At 42.6% G+C, this 18100-nt stretch overlaps 1 protein-coding gene across 1 annotated transcript; it reads left to right on the top strand.

Annotated features, from left to right (window-relative positions):
• The first annotated feature begins 6824 nt into the window (after positions 1–6824).
• KCTD17 (potassium channel tetramerization domain containing 17) lies at positions 6825–18078 on the top strand. Its single transcript, XM_072127345.1, has 7 exons — positions 6825–7544; positions 7682–7790; positions 9435–9520; positions 15338–15433; positions 15933–16058; positions 16418–16509; positions 18005–18078. The coding sequence occupies exons 1-6, from the start codon at positions 7359–7361 to the stop codon at positions 16502–16504; spliced, it is 690 nt and encodes a 229-aa protein (XP_071983446.1). The 5' UTR covers positions 6825–7358; the 3' UTR covers positions 16505–16509; positions 18005–18078.
• Positions 18079–18100: the final 22 nt, after the last annotated feature.

The raw sequence follows: 18100 nt of genomic DNA, 5'->3' as shown, positions 1-18100 counted from the left end.
AGTTTATGAAAATATATTTAGTTTAGGGGGGTTATTTTGCCTGATGGGTTCTCTTTAACTTGATAGGATAGTTTTAGTAATAACATATTTTGGTCTTTATAAAATTTGCCAATAATTGACTACAAATTTGAAAAAAATCTTTTTTTTTTTGTAATTCTTTCAATTTAAAGTTTTTTTTTTTTTTTTAAATAAGTAGCAACTTTTACCAAAATATGTTATAAATAGGTACAGCGTTATTCCATCATCCTCTTTCAGGCACAGCTACTGCAAAGTGAAAGTCTCCTGCAGCTTCTTCTATATTCTGCCTTCAGCTGACAGGTGTTTGAAATGTGTCCCCCTCCAGTCTATCTCTCTGGAACCCTGGCACCTAGAAACACCATTCATATTAAACTTGAGTCTCCTCTTTAATATGATATACAGTCGAGAATAGACAGCTGTACATAAAGTTGTACTAAAAGAATGATTTTGCACCAATATTTAGAGTTGGATACTTGCCTAAAAATTTTTTTTCTGTGGGACAGAAAAGTTGGACGCTGGAAAAATCCAAATGCGGTACAATTGACACTAAGTACAGCTTCACCATTGTCTTTTGGTTGTTACAGCTTTCACTGCCAGACTGCAGATGTTTCCACAGAAATGCTTGTGACCTGCTACAAGTGAAATGCACTCCGCAAACTCTGACTTGCTTTTCAAAACACAATACAAATGCTGTTTGTGAACACAGCCTTACCCTCCATATAGCATATTTACCTATTCTACACCATAAAATGTAGCAGAGTAAAACATTAACTTATGGGGAAGTGGGGTAATACTAAAGGGTTAACCTTAAGGTGATAGCAGTAAAGAAGCCGCAGCTTGCCGCTCATACTAATGGAGAGGAGAGAAAGGTCTAGTATGTATTAATATGCGTGAGACTTTTTGAGGAGTAAAGCTGCCTTTCTAAGCATGTTTAAAGGAAACCTACCATTTAGAATGGTAGGGGTAAGCTGTAAGTACCGAGCACCAGCTCAGGGTGAGCTGGTGCCGGTACTTACTTTCGTTAGTGTTATAAAGTGTATATATAGTGTATCGCGGTTTTAACACTTTTTAAACTTCAGAGCAGAAGGGGCTCCGCTATTTCCTATGTAGGCGCGCGCAGCGCCGAAGCGTCTGCTGCTCTAAAGTTTAAAAAGTGTTAAAACCGCGATACCGCGGTTTATAACACTAACGAAAGTAAGTACCGGCACCAGCTCACCCTGAGCTGGTGCTCGGTACTTACAGCTTACACCTACCATTCTAACTGGTAGGTTTCCTTTAATACTTGTACAGGCATTAATGCGACCACTACCCCCCCCCCCCCACCCCTTTCCTTCCCTTCTCCATACTTGGACATGTTGTGTACTTTTTAACCTTCCATTTGGAAATCAGTTCTCACTCATTCACATTTAGCAGTCAGTATATTTTGGGACCATTGTATTCCATTACTCGGCAGTGACAAATAACGAAGGCTGCTTACCTGCTATTTATTCCCTTCATTGTTGGCTGCTGGCCCTGATCGATTACTGCAGATCTTTAATCATCTTTGCTTAATGGGTTAGAATATGAGGTAATCTTAAAGCTTCCTCTGACTGTCTATTAGACTGAAGTTACTGTTTTCTTGTTACCTTGTTGTTCTCCTCTATTCAGACTGCAGCAAAATCAATTCATTGGGGGTTATTGTACCCAAGATAGTAAAAAAAAAAAAAATTTAGCCTTTAGCCTGCTTTAAATAAAGCTTACAACAATCAGTCTCTGAAGAACACAAGGCTTTGCAAAGTATGTTAAAAAGGTCATGTAAAAGAGGGTTTCCCAATGGTGGCTGACCGGTAAGTGTCCTGTTACTAGAATGAGCACTACATTTTGACACAACCTCTGAGACGGGTAGAGATTAGGGAGAGCTGTATATTGCTTCTGTTCTCCAGTCCCATAGAGGTTCTCTGTTTTGGATGAAGGAGCCATGTATCTTGGGACTAGTTGTGGTCTCAGCAGTCAGGCCTGCACCAATCAGATCTTCCTCTTATAAACTTAGAGAACCAGTCACCAGGAATGTGATGTATAGTTCTAGGAGCCTGCGCTATGCTAATTTTAAAAATGTCTTTGTCAGCATTCTGAATCATTTCAGTTATATGTGTCTAATTCTCATTACCTGGCTCCCTGCCAGCAGTGTGTTGTGAGCCCCAGAGGGGAAGGGGGGGGGGGCAGATGCAGCCTGTGTCATTCTCCTCGTCCACATACTCATCCAGCTCCTTCCAAATTCCCTGTCATGTGCATCGAGCAGGCAGGAGAGAGAGGGGAATGGTGTGGAGGAGAGGAAATATTCATGAGGAGACACAGGCAAAGACAGGCTGCAGCTGCCCCTCCCTGGGGACTCACCACGCACTGCTGGCAGGGAGCCAGGTAATGTAAATCAAACTATTATAAAGTACTGAAATTATTTAAATGCTGACAAAGGTGTATTTTTCAAAATCAGCATAGCACCGGCTAATGGAACCTATCACCAGCTAAAAATGACACTTCTGATGACAGGTTCCCTTTAAAATTAGTGGGATATTAAATGTGAATAAAAATCCTTTTTACTAATAATGTTACATCAGTAGTAAGACGTAAACTACTACATGGTAGATTTCGGACCCTAAAAGAGTTTGCACTGTATTGCTTGGCAACACACTTTGGATATTGTTCACTATTACCATTCTCAATAAGCTGGCAAATTTGTCTGTACAGAGATGGAGCAAAGATTAAAGGGATAACCCAGCCGTATAAAAAACTCAAATGTATTTGTAATGATAAACCTAAGTTTTACTTTCAAATTCGCATCGCAGCCATCAGCGGCTGAGACTGTGCCCACTGCTTCCCAAGCATAACTTGGCTCATACAGCCATTGGGCTACCTTGGGTGGGCAGGACTTTTCTTGCATGAGCTACATAATTTAATCAGGATTTTAAACCTATTTATTGCAGTATATAAAAAAATAACCCCAAAACATAACCTTCAATATTGATTACTTATGCAGTCCTGTCAGATATAAAGCTGCTATTTTCCATTGTAAGCAGAAATGAAATTTCTCACAAAAAGATTAAAATTACCTTGACAAGCCATAATGTGCATAAGCTTTCATTTTAATATGTATGCCTCCTCTTTTGCCCAAGGTCATTACTTCATGTGCAGTGTAGCAGAATAATCATCTATTTTTATGAACTATTCTTGTATTTAATATAGCATAAAAAATAAAGGGGGAGGAGATGTGCCCCCAAAATAACCCAGGCTACATTCGGAAAGCAGTTATTTAGTCCGTATATAGCAGATAAGGAGATGAGGCTAAAGTCAAACTCCTTACAATCCTGGATAATAAGTCTCTTTATAATTCAGCTGTGTAAAGAAATACATTAGTCAAGTAGCTGTCTATAAGTAGTTAAAGCACAACTCTAATGTTTTTCACCACAAATCAATAGATCTTGGTATGTAGGACACCTATCTTGACTGCCTAAGTGCAGCAGTTTCTTTGCTATACTCCTCAGTTTAGCCTGGGTCTGCTGTGTCTCTTGGCAGTGCTGATTTCTTCTTTGATTCTGCATGTTTAGATATATGTTTCACTGCTCCCTGCTTTCTCTGGAAGGAGAAGGGGAAGGTCATGTGAAAGTGTTCTTTGTGTGTAGCTAAGTGTGTTCAGTGCTGTGGATGCAGAAGTCTTCTACACACTGGGGTACAACACCTCTCCTCTTATGTATCAGTTCCTCCATCCCAGTCTGTATTTCTGCAGAACTTTCTCTGTCTTTCTCTGCACCTCAAGTTGTGTCATGCAGCCCTTCCCCACCTTCTGCTCTCCCAGAGAAGCTTTTAACTCTTAGTGCTCACACCACACAGACTATACACATTTTACTGCTGGTTTCTACTACTTATTACATGCTGTGTGCTCCTCCATGTGTTGAAAGCTGCCAGGCTAGTAATCACATAGATCCTGTAGACACACTACGCAGTATTCAGTGGATTTACTTGTAGGAATCTCATTAGATTTACTGCTTAATTACTTAATAGGAAAATACACATATCATCGGAGCTGTGGGCAACCTAAATTTGACTCCGCTTTAGGGCAGATACACAAAATGGTTAGTCTCTGTCCATTTCACTGCTGCTGTGAAAGATTCAGAACAGGGGGAATCACACATGATGATTTAGTAAAAATCAATATGACATGAGGTTTTACTTTAAGTTATTAGAAACTTTAACTGCTTCTCCTTATCTGCCTATTGTCTGTGTGAGCACAGTAGGAGGAAAAGATTAGGGCTGTGAAGTGCAAGAAGAAATAGAGAAAAATACAACATAGAATTCATCTTTAATATATTACAAAGTTTACTATCATCACTTGTATTATTCATGTATAGAAAAATGGCTTTTTTATGCTTTAACTGAAATATAACAATGTAGGAAGCTCCAAATTCAAAACTAAAATTCAAAACTTTCAGAATTTTTTAAAGGGATTCTCCAGTGACATAAAAGTTAGCCCCTATCCAAAGGATAGGGACAAATTTGCTCATTAGTGTGGATGATGGGACTCCCATGGATCACCAAAACGGGTGCCCGTTGTGTACCCATCATACCCCAAGATGAAGAGGGCAGTGGATCATGCATAAAATCTGTAGGGGTCCTATCACTGAGACCCCCACAATCAGCAAGTTAGCCCCAATCTTGTGGATAGGGGCTAACTTGTATGTCACAGGATAACCCATTTAACTTGGCAGCCTAGTGGAACTGTAAGACTCCATAAACCTGAGTCTTCTTAAAGTGGTTGGTCACTTTAACAGGATAAATATAAGGCCAGGGTAAGTTTCTTTTAGACACTTTCCCTGAACCCACAGGTTGCGAGAGGCGCAGGACATGAGATAGAGTTGTCCACAAAACCTTCGGTCTGGCACAACACTTGCCTATATCCTTAAACAGCTGAACGTCTCCTTTCACTAGCCTCAGTGAAACAGAGCCCTCTCAACACGGTAGACTGCCACCAACTCTCGGTTGATATAATGCAATGGGGGTGTATTGGATCAGAGTCAACCTACTACTGTAATTATACCCGAGACAAGGACATGGGAGCACATGAATCGGGATAAAAGAACTAAACAAGTTCATTTTTATATTGAATTGCCATAAGGACACACTACATAAAACAATGTATGCAATAGGGATATATAAAGTCAACAGAGTACAGATTACAAGAGTAGTCGTACAGTTACAAGCTATTCCGTTACCTTGTGCTGAACTAATGGGGAAAAGGTAAGTCAACACTTGAAGATCCTTCCTACTCTGGATGTGATGGTAAAATAGTTCTCCCAGGCAAATGTCACGGGTGCCCCTGGGACCTATCTCCCGGGTCGCAGGCACACCAGTGCCCCTCTGCGCTGCCCTGGACCCCCAGCGAGTAACTCACCTCGCCACGATCCAGCTGGCCATTTTCAGCTATATTATTTAAGCCTGCCTCTTCTTGAACTCCCTGTCGGATCTATGTGCCTGTGCCTTAGAGAAAGGTACCTGAGGCTGCTCCTGCGACTCCTGCTACTCCTGCTCCGGCTTGTCTAACTGCCGCTGAATCTAGGCTATGACTCTCTATTCCCGGCAAGTATGATGGAGATCCTAAGTTGTGCAGGGGCCTTCTCAATTTATCACGGTGCGATCCAAGGTGGCATTCTTCGTCAGTTTTATCTCCGGCAAAGCCCTGGCCTGGGCTACTCCTCTTTGGGACAGAGATGACCCGGTCACGGCTTCTCTGTGTTTGAAGAACCTGGATGTGCCTCCTCTGCTGAGACTGCGCTGTTGAATCTACACCATGGGAGCTCTTCCGTGGGAGAATATGCTGTCCAGTTCCATACCCTGGCCTTGGAACTCTCCTGGAACGATACGGCCCTGTCCACAGCGTTCAAAAAGGGACTTTCCTCTCACGTTAAGGACGCTCTGGCCGCTCGTGATCTGCCGTCTACCCTGAGTAGTCTCATTACCCTAGCCACTCGGATTGACATGTGGTTTAGGGAGAGTGCCGAAGAGTTACGCCTTGAACAACCACGTCGTATTCTTCACCTGGTGCTGGCAGAGGAGCCTATGGAGGTGCACAGAGCTAGACTCTCTTCCCAGAAGACATCAGGAAAACCTCTGCCTTTATTGTGCCAATCCTGAGCACTTCATTGGGTCTTGTCCTTGTTCCCTAACGTCCGGGAAACGCCAGCACCTAGTGTTCTTGGGAGAAGTGACCCTAGGTGTAAGCAAAGCTTCTCCATGCCTGACTATTTTTACGGATTCAGGTCGCTGCTTTTCTGGACTCTGGTTCTGCGGGGAACTTCGTGGATGCTACTCTGATCTCCCAGCATCACATTCCTGTGGTCTGCCTCGAGAAGCTTCTGGTCATCTCCTCAGTAAGCGGACAAATCCTCTCTGACCTGGTCCGGGAGCAGGTCTCCCTGCAGGTCGGAGCTCTTCATAAAGAGAGACTGTCTTTCTACATTTCTGCCTCGCTCCACCTCGTTTCTCCTCGTCTCACCAGAAAGTATCAGGGCCCATTGGAGAGACAATCTGATGCTGACTATGTGTGCACATAACCTTTAAGAGCAGATTTGCCTTTTTGAAGCCAATCCCAAGTTATTTTTTATTTTGTTATTATTATTTTTGCTAATGTAAGAGGAAAAGAAATGATGCTTGTGGATATTAAAAATGAGGAATTTTGACGTGTTACTATGGATTGAGTGAGCAGAAGTCTCCTGCTGGACAGGTGTGGGATAGCCATGGAGTACATATACATTCAGTATACATTCTGCAAGCTCTAAGAAATTTCCAAGACGTTTAGTTAAATTCTATTTCTATAACCACTGTGATTTTGCATTGCTGAATGAGACACAATTTAATTTGGCATTTAAGGGGTTTTAGAATTGAGAATCAGAGAGAAGGACTCGCAGGGTAGAGTTGCTGCTGACAGCTTGTTGTGGAAGCTAGAAACATGATCCAATGACAGATGGGACTCAGAGAGTCAATGAGATAGGTATCTGAGCAAAGCACACCTGTGGTGGCAACCTATCCCAAGAGAGAGGGTGGGGTGATCACAGCGACAGTGGAGCAGGAGCAAGAGGCACGGCCGGAATGAAAGGGAAAAGAATTCCTGATTAAAGAGAAATTAGTGGATGTATTGTCAGAGCGAGGCGAGCGAGGAGTGAATCATGAACATCAGTGGTAGCTGCGCTGGAATTATACCGGGGCACAGAGTTCTGTAAGAACTGGATTTACCGTATTTGTCTGAGTAGAAAGCTTTTTATACTATCGGAAACAAAATTTGTATGTAACATTATCAAAGACTGGAGAAGAAGATGGAGGGGCCACCACCAGAGGTTCCGGGCAACCTTGCCACACAGAGAATGGCATCTGATGGAGGAAAGTGGGTGCGTCTGAATGTGGGAGGCACAGTGTTCCTCACAACAAAACAGACCCTGTGCCAGGAGCCCAACTCTTTTCTTTGCCGCCTCTGCCAGGAGTCCCAGTTGTTGTCCGAGACGGTGAGACACACAGAACCCACCTCTCCTTTACTACTGTCATCCTGTTTGTTAAAATTACCCTTTGTGTCACAATTCTGATCAATTGTTTATCTCCTCCTTTCTTTTTTATTTTGCATTTTGCTTTCTTATATTTTTAGGATGAGACTGGGGCGTTTCTTATTGACCGGGACCCATCCTACTTTGGGGCAATCTTGAGGTACTTGCGGTATGGTAAACTGGTAATAGACAAGAACATTTCCATCGAAGGTAAAACCTTTCATTAACCAGTTTCATCATCATAATTTTGTATGCATATTTACAACCCTGGTTTGTCACCTTTATGCATTTACTGGATATGAAGTGTTAGCAATCTTGAGGTGCTTATGGATAGTATAATGTACCATATTTTGCACAATGGCCTCAAAAATAATTCTGAAATGCATTCTCTGATATATTAGGAAGAGTTGGATGTGTATAACCATAGTATTGTATATAATGATAACTTCAACTTAATACAGGAGTAATACACCACCACCAGTATGTTACCCTGATTTATCCTTGTCTAGTCACTATATTATATATCACTAATAGATAAAATTTCTGAAAATCTAGTGGATGTGGATATACATGTATTGGCCTTAATTGTTTTTTAAAGAGGTTGTACTAATTGTGATTATTATTCCCTATCCACGGGATGAGGGATAAACGTCTGATCAGTGGGGCTTCACTTTGTGGCATGTCCACCAATCACGAGAGCGGACCCTGCAGTTCACAAGGAGAACAGGTTTAGCATTCGTTCTTCAATTCCATTCAATAATATGGAAGATTCAAGACTCACAAAGCCATTGTTTTCTATGGGTGTTTTTGATCCATTGATACACAGTCTTCCCTGACTACTCTGATGGCTTATTACCAGCCACCTGAAACAAAAGAGAACAAAGTTGTGGGTTTTACCTCACGCAAACAATCACAGTCCATAGGCGGACTCAGAGGCCTCAGAGCAAGAGACTGCACACAGGTAGAAATGGTTCTGTCTCTCCATATGTTCCCCCCTGTAAAACACACAGTGCAGACACAACCCCTGGGTTTCCTGCGAGCTACAAGAAAAACCTGTGCTGGACAGGAAGGGAATGACCAGCCCCGCTACCAGGTTGCCAATCCAGGCCTGAAAACAAGATTTACCAAAATCCCTTAGCAAGCTAAAGACACCCAGCTCTCCTGGACTTTTTACATCTCACTCAGCTTTCCCTGGGTGAGATGTATGCTTTCTGCCCCTTAAAAGATGGATGCAAAAAACCTTGGAGAAATATATCAACCTCCAACCACTTTACCAGTCACTGTCTCACAGTGATTACTTCTTTAAAGGGAACCTGTCGCCAGGGACCCCATTTTCAATAGAGACTGGTTGCAGAAGCCCATCACACCTGCATTGCAAATCTGCCTTTCTGCTTTCTCTAAGCATTTGCTTTACAATATAATTGTGTGTTCTAACTTACCTTGCTCCCTGACAGAATCCTCTGTGTAGTCCCAGTGAAAACACACAATTATATTGTACAGCAAATGCTTAGAGAAAGCAGAAAGGCAGATGTGCAATGCAGCTATAATGGGTTTCTGTAATCTGTCTTTAGTTAAACCTGTTCCGTTTAAGCGTAGAAAGTAGAAGAATTCTAAAAGACAATGACAAGGGTCACATTGTCAAGGCAAGATGTCTGAGTTAGATATTCTACATCTTAATTCACTTGATAACCTGTGGGATAAAATAGACACAAGGGTAAGGTCAATAGAAGCCCTAGAAGTAAGGGCGTGAACAGCAATTTACCAAAAAAGTCACATTTTCTCTGCTGAACATGATCATATTTCTGTTTCAAAAACAGTTTACATTTTTTCATGATGGTGCTCAATCTATTGTAGGAGTGTTAGAAGAGGCCGAGTTCTACAATATCGCTTCTTTGGTCAAAATTATTCACAAGAAAATGGAGGATGCTGAAATCAATAAGGTAATTCTGGGTAACAGAATAAAAGTAATGTGTCAGTAAAGTTAGTAAGATGATATATAAATATAACACAACAGTCTGAGGCCGTACAGTGGTAAAGAGGAGATAAAAATTAACAACTTCTAATACTGTACATTCACATGAATCGATGGGTGTAGGACCCTGTCAAATAAAATTATAGAGGTCCTCTGTTCACGTTGTTTGCACCAATATCAGGCTGTATTTACAAATTCCAATGCAAATGTACATGGGAGGGGCTTCAAACGATTCCATATGCATTTCAATTGAAACACACGTGATTGGGAAGTAGCACCCGGTGTTCTGCATTGTTTACATGCAAAACACGAGGGGGACATTTATCACAGTTTTCTTTTTTCTGGTGTTTTTTTGAGCCTGTCTTTGTATTTTTTTCCCCAGCCGTATTTATCAAAGTGTTTTTTTTTAAATTAGATCCCATTCTTTTTTTTTCTTGGGGACTTTTTTTAAAATGTTGCAGAAATGTTCTAAGCTACTACAAAATGTTGTAAAGTCTCCAGAATGCAAGGGCAAAGAATATTAAAACAAGAGTCAGATGTTAGAAACAAATAATAATTCTGCACAGCTCTATAAAATGACAGTGTGCTGTCACACGTTGCAGTGTGGGGGACTGCACCGTACAAGCCAGCGGCCGTACATACGTCCCCCAGACGGCTTTGTGCATGGGGCCTTATTCAGGGATTAGACGGAGGCACGTTGTGCAATTCAACTTACAGTTCTTTATTCAACTTTAAACAGCAGGCAACGGCCAAGCGGCAGCAGCAGGTTCAACAAGCTGGAAGATGGAGATAGCTGGTCCACAGGAAGGGTGCTCTCAGCCTGATAGGAGCTGAGTCCAGATGGGGGATCTCTGCTCTGGAGCTTAAGCCTCCTGACTTGCCCTAATGTGTCAGGCAGATTGCCTGGACACTTCTGCTTCCTGGTATTAAGATACTAGCTGGTTCAACACTAACATGTGCTGTTCTCTCTTCTGTTCTCTACTGGAGCTGACATGTGCTTCAAGATGGAGTCTCTCACTCTCCTCCTGTGCTCCCGCCCACCAGGGGTTTATATACTCCTGGTGGTAGTACTCTCCAATCAGCTTACAGCTTGCTTTATAACATCATAAGAAATATCATTGGGCATTGTTAACTCTTGCCTTAACAGGCAGCGGCTACAGCTGCAATTAAACATTTCTCCAGTATTTAGAGACCTCCTAGAGAGGTGATTAGTCTCCTAAACAGCTCCTGACATGGAGTGAAAACCTGCCACTAGCTGCATTTGTGAAAAATTGTGGTGACAGGTTCCCTTTAAATCCCCAGCAGGAATTATAAGTAGAAGAAGTCAGAAGAAGGTAAGATAAAGTTTAAAAAAAGCAAAAGAAAATATATGTTGTAGGGGTTCAGCTTAAATGGGGGGGGGAGGGGGTCATCATCAACTGTTTTCAGGACAGCAGAATTTAAAATTAGTTTTTTTTCCAAAAAAAACATCAGTATCAAAGAACAAAATAATCCTGCCATGTCCTGCATTTACTGTACATCTGGGGACCCTCACTCACCACTGGTGGGCTTCTCCCTGCCAGAATGCAAACCACTTTCGGCAACCTTTTTGTCATTAACATGTGTCTCCAGGTAGAGCGCCTTCTGAATGTTCCGCACCATTCTTTAACCCCTTAACGCTCTGCGCCGTAGCTCTACGGCACAGAGGTATAAGGAGTGTATGAGGAGGGCTCACGGGCTGAGTCCTCTTCATACAAAGGTGGGGGTTTTTGCATATTGCAGAAAACCCCCACCGCGGCTATTAACCCCTCCATTGCTGCCGGCAAAGTCGCTGGCGGCATTTAAAAGACGGCGCCGCGCGGGCGGCGCCATCTTTGTTACGATCGCCGCGCCCCCGAACGTCATCGGGGGGCGTCGTCGGTTGCCATGGTAGCCTCGGGTCTTCGTTTGACCCGAGGATACATGGCTTCTGCATATCCATTACAATGAGCCTGTGGCTCATTGTAATGTATAGTGTGCAAAAATGCCATATATTGCAATACAGAAGTATTGCAGTATATGGTAGGAACGATCTGATCATCTAGGGTTAATGTATCCTAGATGGTCTAAAAAATAGTGAAAAAAAAAGAAAAAAAAGTTTAAAAAATAAAAAAAATGTATAAAATATTAAAAGTTCAAATCACCCCCCTTTCCCTAGAACGGATATAAACAGTGAAAATTACAAACATATTAGGTATCGCCGCGTCCCAAAATGCCCGATCTATCAAAGTATAAAAGCGGTTACGGCCGGCGGTGACCTCCGAGGCGGGAAATGGCGCCCAAATGTCCGAAATGCGACTTTTACACCTTTTTACATCACATAAAAAATGAAATAAAAAATTATCAAAATGTCGCACAGACCTCAAAATGGTAGCAATGAAAACGTTGCATCATTTCGCAAAAAATGACTTCTCACACATCTCCGTATGAAAAAGTTATTAGCGTCAGAAGATGGCAAAAAATTTTTTTTCTTTTTTGTACACATTCGTTTAATTTTTGAAAATGTATTAAAACACAATAAAACCTATTTAAATTTGGTATCACCGCGATCGCACCGAACCAAAGAATAAAGCTGAGGTGTTATTTTGAGTGCACAGTCAACGTCGAAAAAACTGAGCCCACAAGAACGTGATGTTTTTTTTTTTCAGTTTTTCCACATTTGGAATTTTTTTTCAGCTTCGCAGTACACGGCATGTTAAAATAAATAACATTACAGTAAAGTAAAATTTGTTACGCACAAAATAAGCCCTCACACAGGTCTGTACACGTAAAAATGAAAAAGTTATGGATTATGAAGTTGTAGAGCGAGAAATGAGCGGAAAAACCCTGCGTCCTTAAGGGGTTAAAAGATTGCACACCTGGTGCATTGTTAGAGCCATCTTAATGTTGAAGCTTTGGTCTGTATTGGTGATCACGCTTGTGTCTCCAATCTAGCAATTGGATCCCTGCACTAGGTCTTGCAAGAGGCCAATACTTGGGGAATAGATTTCGGTGAGAGCTAATGCACTTTCTTGTTGCTGTAAAGCAAAGAACATTTCATTTTCTCTCCTAGCCAATAGTGACAATGTCACAGTATATACAATATAACCCCATTCTTTGAAATTATATATATGATCATCTTAATGTTACATCTTTGCCTCGGTTTTCTACTTTCCGTACTTTCAAGCTGAGAAGGCGCTGAATTCTATCCAAAGCTTTTCAGTCCACAGTCTGTGCAGTGCTCCATTTGCTGCACTGCTGCACTCCTTGTCCAGCAGGGATTAAGGCTCACACACCTTCAGAGCCCTGCTTCTCTTACCTGGAGTATACTCTGATATAAACCCTGTGTGCACCATATATAAACGTATATATGCATGTATATGTATGTATATATGCACATATATACACTCACATACATACTTCTAGTATATGCACATATATATCTAGTATATACAGTACTAGTATACACATATATCTTACTATATATACACATGCATACACATTAACACCTTACTATACATTATATATGTGGAACATCCCCCACCAGGGCCTAGCCTTTTCTTGGGGCCTTGAGGCAGCCGGGGCTCAGAATACCGGAGTGGCTGGCTAGTGCGGCCTTGGGCACGCTGATGTCATGGTGCTTGGTATGGGGACGGGGGGCTGACCTACAGCCTTGCAGGTCTCCAGCAGGTGGTGTGTGCAAGAAATAAAGAGGGAGAGGCTGATGTACTGGTTTCTCCCTGGGGCAACCCCTAAGGTGTCTGTAGGATGAATCCCTGGGTGATGGATGGGCAAACCCGTGGTGGTAAGCATCCGTATCCAGGAATCGGACGGAGGAACCGTTGTGCAAATCAATTTACAGTTCTTTATTGAGCAGCAGGCAATGGCCCGAAACAGAGACAGCAGATTCTTTATCCTGGGAAGGTCATGGAGAGTTGGTCTGCAGGAATGGTGCACACAGCCTGATGGTAGATGTAGGTTGGGCTCCAGACTTGCCCTGGGTGCTAGTAGTAGGCCTGAGGCAGAAGTTCCTGGGATTAACGGGTGTGGCAGCACTGAAGGTGTGCAGCTCTCTCTCTCCTAACTCTGCAGTCTGACTCCCAAGATGGAGTCTCTCACTATGAACATGTGCTTCAACTCAGCAGGGGTTTATATACTCCGCTGGTCAGGTGATAGCACCTCTCTAATCACCTTCCAGCTTGCAGACACATCAATGGATAATTACATACACCAGTAAACTGTTACCTTATCAGGCAGTATCTACAGCTGCAATTACACTATATTCCAAGTTCTAGAAACATCCTACAGGGTTCATGACTCCCCCTAACAGCTCCTGACCTGTAGAGGGTGCTATTCGCAAATACCAGCCTGCCAGCGTCGACAGGGGTGTTTCATATGTCTCACAATACACACATATATACGTATCTATATACACATAATTACACCTCATTATATACTGTACACTTTACTAAATACACATATATATTAGAATAACAGAATTGCAGAACTAATCCATAAAATAATTGTGGAACTGCTCTATTTGTCCTAATTCATCCTAATAGACAAAAAACCTTTCACTCTGGAGGGCCCCAATGGCTCCGGTGGCAGCTTCCAGGCCGTGGTGTGTCCGGGTCTTATCAGTGTTCATTCTAATTTTGACTGCTGAGAAAATTTCCACTCTTTTGGGTTGGTGGGACTGGACAAACCAGAAAACGGAGGCTACCATTAGAGCCGTGGGGGCCTCAAGATTGGTAAGTATGCTTTTTTGAGTGTGGCTCCTTTCTTCCCAAAACACTATGTCTGCCCACAGATTTAGCATGGTATCGCAGCTAAACCCACTCAGAAGTCCATACCTGTAGGTGATTGTAATGCTGTTATAAGAGATCCTGTACAAACAAATATCTACATTTTGACCTGCTTCTATATGACTTTTGTTTTTTTATCTTTGTACCATTTAGATATTTATTTGTGTGATGAGTGAGTGACATCTCATGGCCGCATCTATCTCCCATCTTATGGTCAATATTTAACATCCCAGTGTCATTGTACTCTGTAGCCAGCGCTTGTCCAAAATATATCCATTTTTAATTGAGTTCCTTTGACCCGTTTGATATAGATAATGAGAGCTCCTATACCCCAGGTACAGTTATGTAATCTTACAGCTAGATACAGGTGAGCTGTGTATCTGTGTGACTGGCACAGAGCAGCTGGTTATATCTGAATAAATCATAGGGAACAAATTACACAGTTCACTGAACAATCCAAAACATTCTGCTTTCATCATGCAGGAAAATAACACTGTAAGCTGAGCCCGAGTGCGGGGAAGTGCAAAATAAGGCATAAAAGACTAGATATGAGAATAGCATGCAGCCAACCCCCGCTACATTCATAATACATAGATGATAAAATAAATGGAAATACTGCATGGAATGAATAATGGATAAGGTTGTTTTTGCCTAACTAAGCTGAAACGAGTCATGGGCGTTCCTGCCAACATCAATATGGCACGTTTTTGGTGTGGCCACTGTTTATACTGGGCTAGCTTCTTTTTTTGTACATAAAATGCACAAAACCCTGCAAAATGTTTTAGTCGGTTGATGCGGGAGCTCGGGAGGCTCGGGAGATTTGTCAGTGCTTGGTGGACTGTAGGAGGTCTCTCCATTTTTTTTTTTTAGAAGCTATCAGCGAGTGGGTAGAATGGTCGTAGATGTCTAGCCAACAGCATATTATGACCCATACCACCATGAGAACCTTAGTGTATCTTAATGGCTTCATTACTTCTTCTCAGTCCCAACAGAAACATGTCTACCGAGTGTTACAATGTCAAGAGGCCGAGCTGGCTCAGATGGTCTCCACCATGTCCGACAGCTGGAAATTTGAGCAGGTGAGGCCACCAGGAAAAGAATAATCTGAAGATATATTTGGTAGCTCTTTCCCTTGCAGTGAAGATATATTCATTCCATAATTTCACTGAAGTAACTCTATTAAAAGGTGTAACAGCAAAGAACACATTGACATAACTCTATAGTGAGAAGCAGATTGATTAGTGTTTCTAAACCAAGTACCACCTACATTCATTAGGCTACATTCACACACTAGCAGCATCAATGTGCCATGTGCCATAGGCCACATTTACCCAACAGAAACCAAAGTGTCTATTACATTTACCTGCCTGGCTCCTCCATAGGATGGAGGGCGCTGGTTTGGACAAGGGATACACGTGTCATTTACAGAGACAGGGGAGGAAGCCATAGCCAGACATTTGGCTTTTTACCATTCCGATCCTTATTCCTTTGCTGAAGTATCACCTCAAGTTGTTCGCCATGAGACTTTTGGTAAGGATATAATGAATTTATGGTGTGATGCAAATCGTTTCGTTACAGCTGGTGAATGTGGGGTCTCCATACAGTTACAGCAGTGAAGGGCAACCCGAATTCCTTTGTGTGGTATCCAGAGAGCTCCAGAGCAAGCTAAACATGTGTGGGAGCGAGGCTTGTAGTACAGCACAGGTACGTATTGGGTATCTATTATTTCAATTTGGAAAGCATCTCTATGATATTATTTAGCCTCTATTTATAGCTACCCAGGAACAACATATCCTATATTGCAAACCATAACTTAAAGGGGTTGTCCAATGAATAACACTGCCAATAGAAGATTATATATGCATATATATATATAGTATATTAAGCAGCACAACAAGGATGACAAATACGTCTGGGTAGGAACTGGGCAAAAAATCCCTCGAATATATATGGTGTCTCATAGGTTCTCATAGAAATCAGGAGAACTGAGGTCCAACTGCTCCCTCACTTTCAGCTGTCTTATATTCACGAAATTCTAAATTGTACATCTCTTTCTATTGCAGAGTTTTGATATAGAACAGGATGAAGATAATGTGTTAAGCCCTGAGTATATCGTCTTCCAGGAGCGAGACAGAGAAAGCAGACATTAACCCCAGTGAGTTTCGCACATACACATTTCACGCCATATATTACATGCGTTCCCCTCCATTACTTCTCTCTAGTCTTGTATCTTTCACCCCGTCCTATGCTGGTAACTGTTCTCTGCTAGTATCGTAGCTCTCCCAAAAATATACTACAGGCATATGGTTCTACTATAGCCACTATTGTCTTATATCCTATAACTGCAGCTTCAAAGATCATACAAAAGTCCTATAATACAAATTTGTACATAGCGCCAGATATATTCTATACAGGGGTGCCACCTTTGGTACCCCAGCTCCTGTGTTTAGGCCCGTGAGTACTGACCACTGAGGCTACATTTACACCTCAATTTCTGGATACGTTCAGCATATGTGACAGGAAAGCTCCTGGCATATATGTTGTACATATCAATAGACATATACTGGCGGGTGTGGACATCATTTTTGCATCCGTCTGACTAGTATGTGTCACATACTGCAGGAAACATAAAATGGAAAGATTCAGGGGGCAGCGTCTTTCCATCTCGCTCCCTCCTGCTAGCGACCAACATGCTCAATAGAGGCTATTGGAAACTATGGGGGACACATTGGTGCACATTTACTTACCCGGTCCTGTCGCGATCCAGCGGCGCATTCTCCGACAAGGATTCAGGGCTTCCGGCAATTCACTAAGGTCGTGCGCCCAATGTCCACCAGGTGTCACTACTGCGCCGAGGTCCGCCGGAGTTCACTATCCTATTCCTGGTGCAGGTAAGCACTTTTTTTTTTTAAATACCGCGGGGGACCCCGTTGGGGCTCATTTACTAAGGGCCCCGCGGACTGCACTTTTGTCAGACATCCTGACTCCCATTTTGCGCCGCTGGGACAGGGATTTAAAAGGGGTTTTTGGCGCACGTGCCGGCTTTCATGCGACAGAAATCAGGAGGCGGGCCATCGGACGATCCGATGGACTGGGACAAACCGTGGAATCTAACTTCAAAATTGTGTCGCAAGCCAAGCACTTACATGCACCGAGAGGAAGATGCTGAATTCCGGCGGACATGAGCGGGGAAGCGACCGATGCAGGAAATCGGGCGCACAATCTAAGTGAATCGCGGCACAGTGCATTCGGGACAGACAATGCACTTTCGGGAACTCCGAGGGACCGGGTAAGTGAATGTGCCCGATTGCATCCAGCCTGGCCTCCACTGATCGCACTCTTTGGTAGGTCACCAACGATCTCAGTGTCCATATGAGGACAATGTCATCACTGGGTGAAACACCCTAAACTTCGGCAGCAGCCAACCCACTTTTAGAGGAGAGAAAGAAGATGGCGTATCCCACTGTATGTGCAGATAGTGGGGTACATTGCTCCCCTCCATTGTAACAATACATCAGGAATCCTCCAGACGTATCTCTATGAGAGAGAGGTAAAATTAGGCGCGAATGTCACCTAGATCCACATTAGTTTTCCTTTTCATGTTAACATCTTCTCACTCACATTTTCATCTCTCTCCCTCTTTCTTCCAGACATTATCCCCAATGGTCATTGTTCTACAGTCTTCTTTTGTCAATGAATACCTCAAATAAAGTAGACTTTTTCACACCGGTCTATCTTATTGTTTA

This window comes from Engystomops pustulosus, chromosome 10, assembly GCF_040894005.1.
Source record: "Engystomops pustulosus chromosome 10, aEngPut4.maternal, whole genome shotgun sequence".
NCBI lineage: Eukaryota > Metazoa > Chordata > Amphibia > Anura > Leptodactylidae > Engystomops > Engystomops pustulosus.
This window is presented reverse-complemented; position numbering and strand designations above follow the sequence as displayed.

Excerpts from the sequence above, each read along its gene's own strand:
- KCTD17 (XM_072127345.1), top strand. The coding sequence starts at position 7,359 with ATGGAGGGGCCACCACCAGAGGTTCCGGGCAACCTTGCCACACAGAGA. Across the intron at positions 7,545-7,681 it reads CCCAGTTGTTGTCCGAGACG|GATGAGACTGGGGCGTTTCT; the intron begins GTGAGACACACA and ends TTATATTTTTAG. Across the intron at positions 15,434-15,932 it reads ACAGCTGGAAATTTGAGCAG|CTGGTGAATGTGGGGTCTCC; the intron begins GTGAGGCCACCA and ends GTTTCGTTACAG.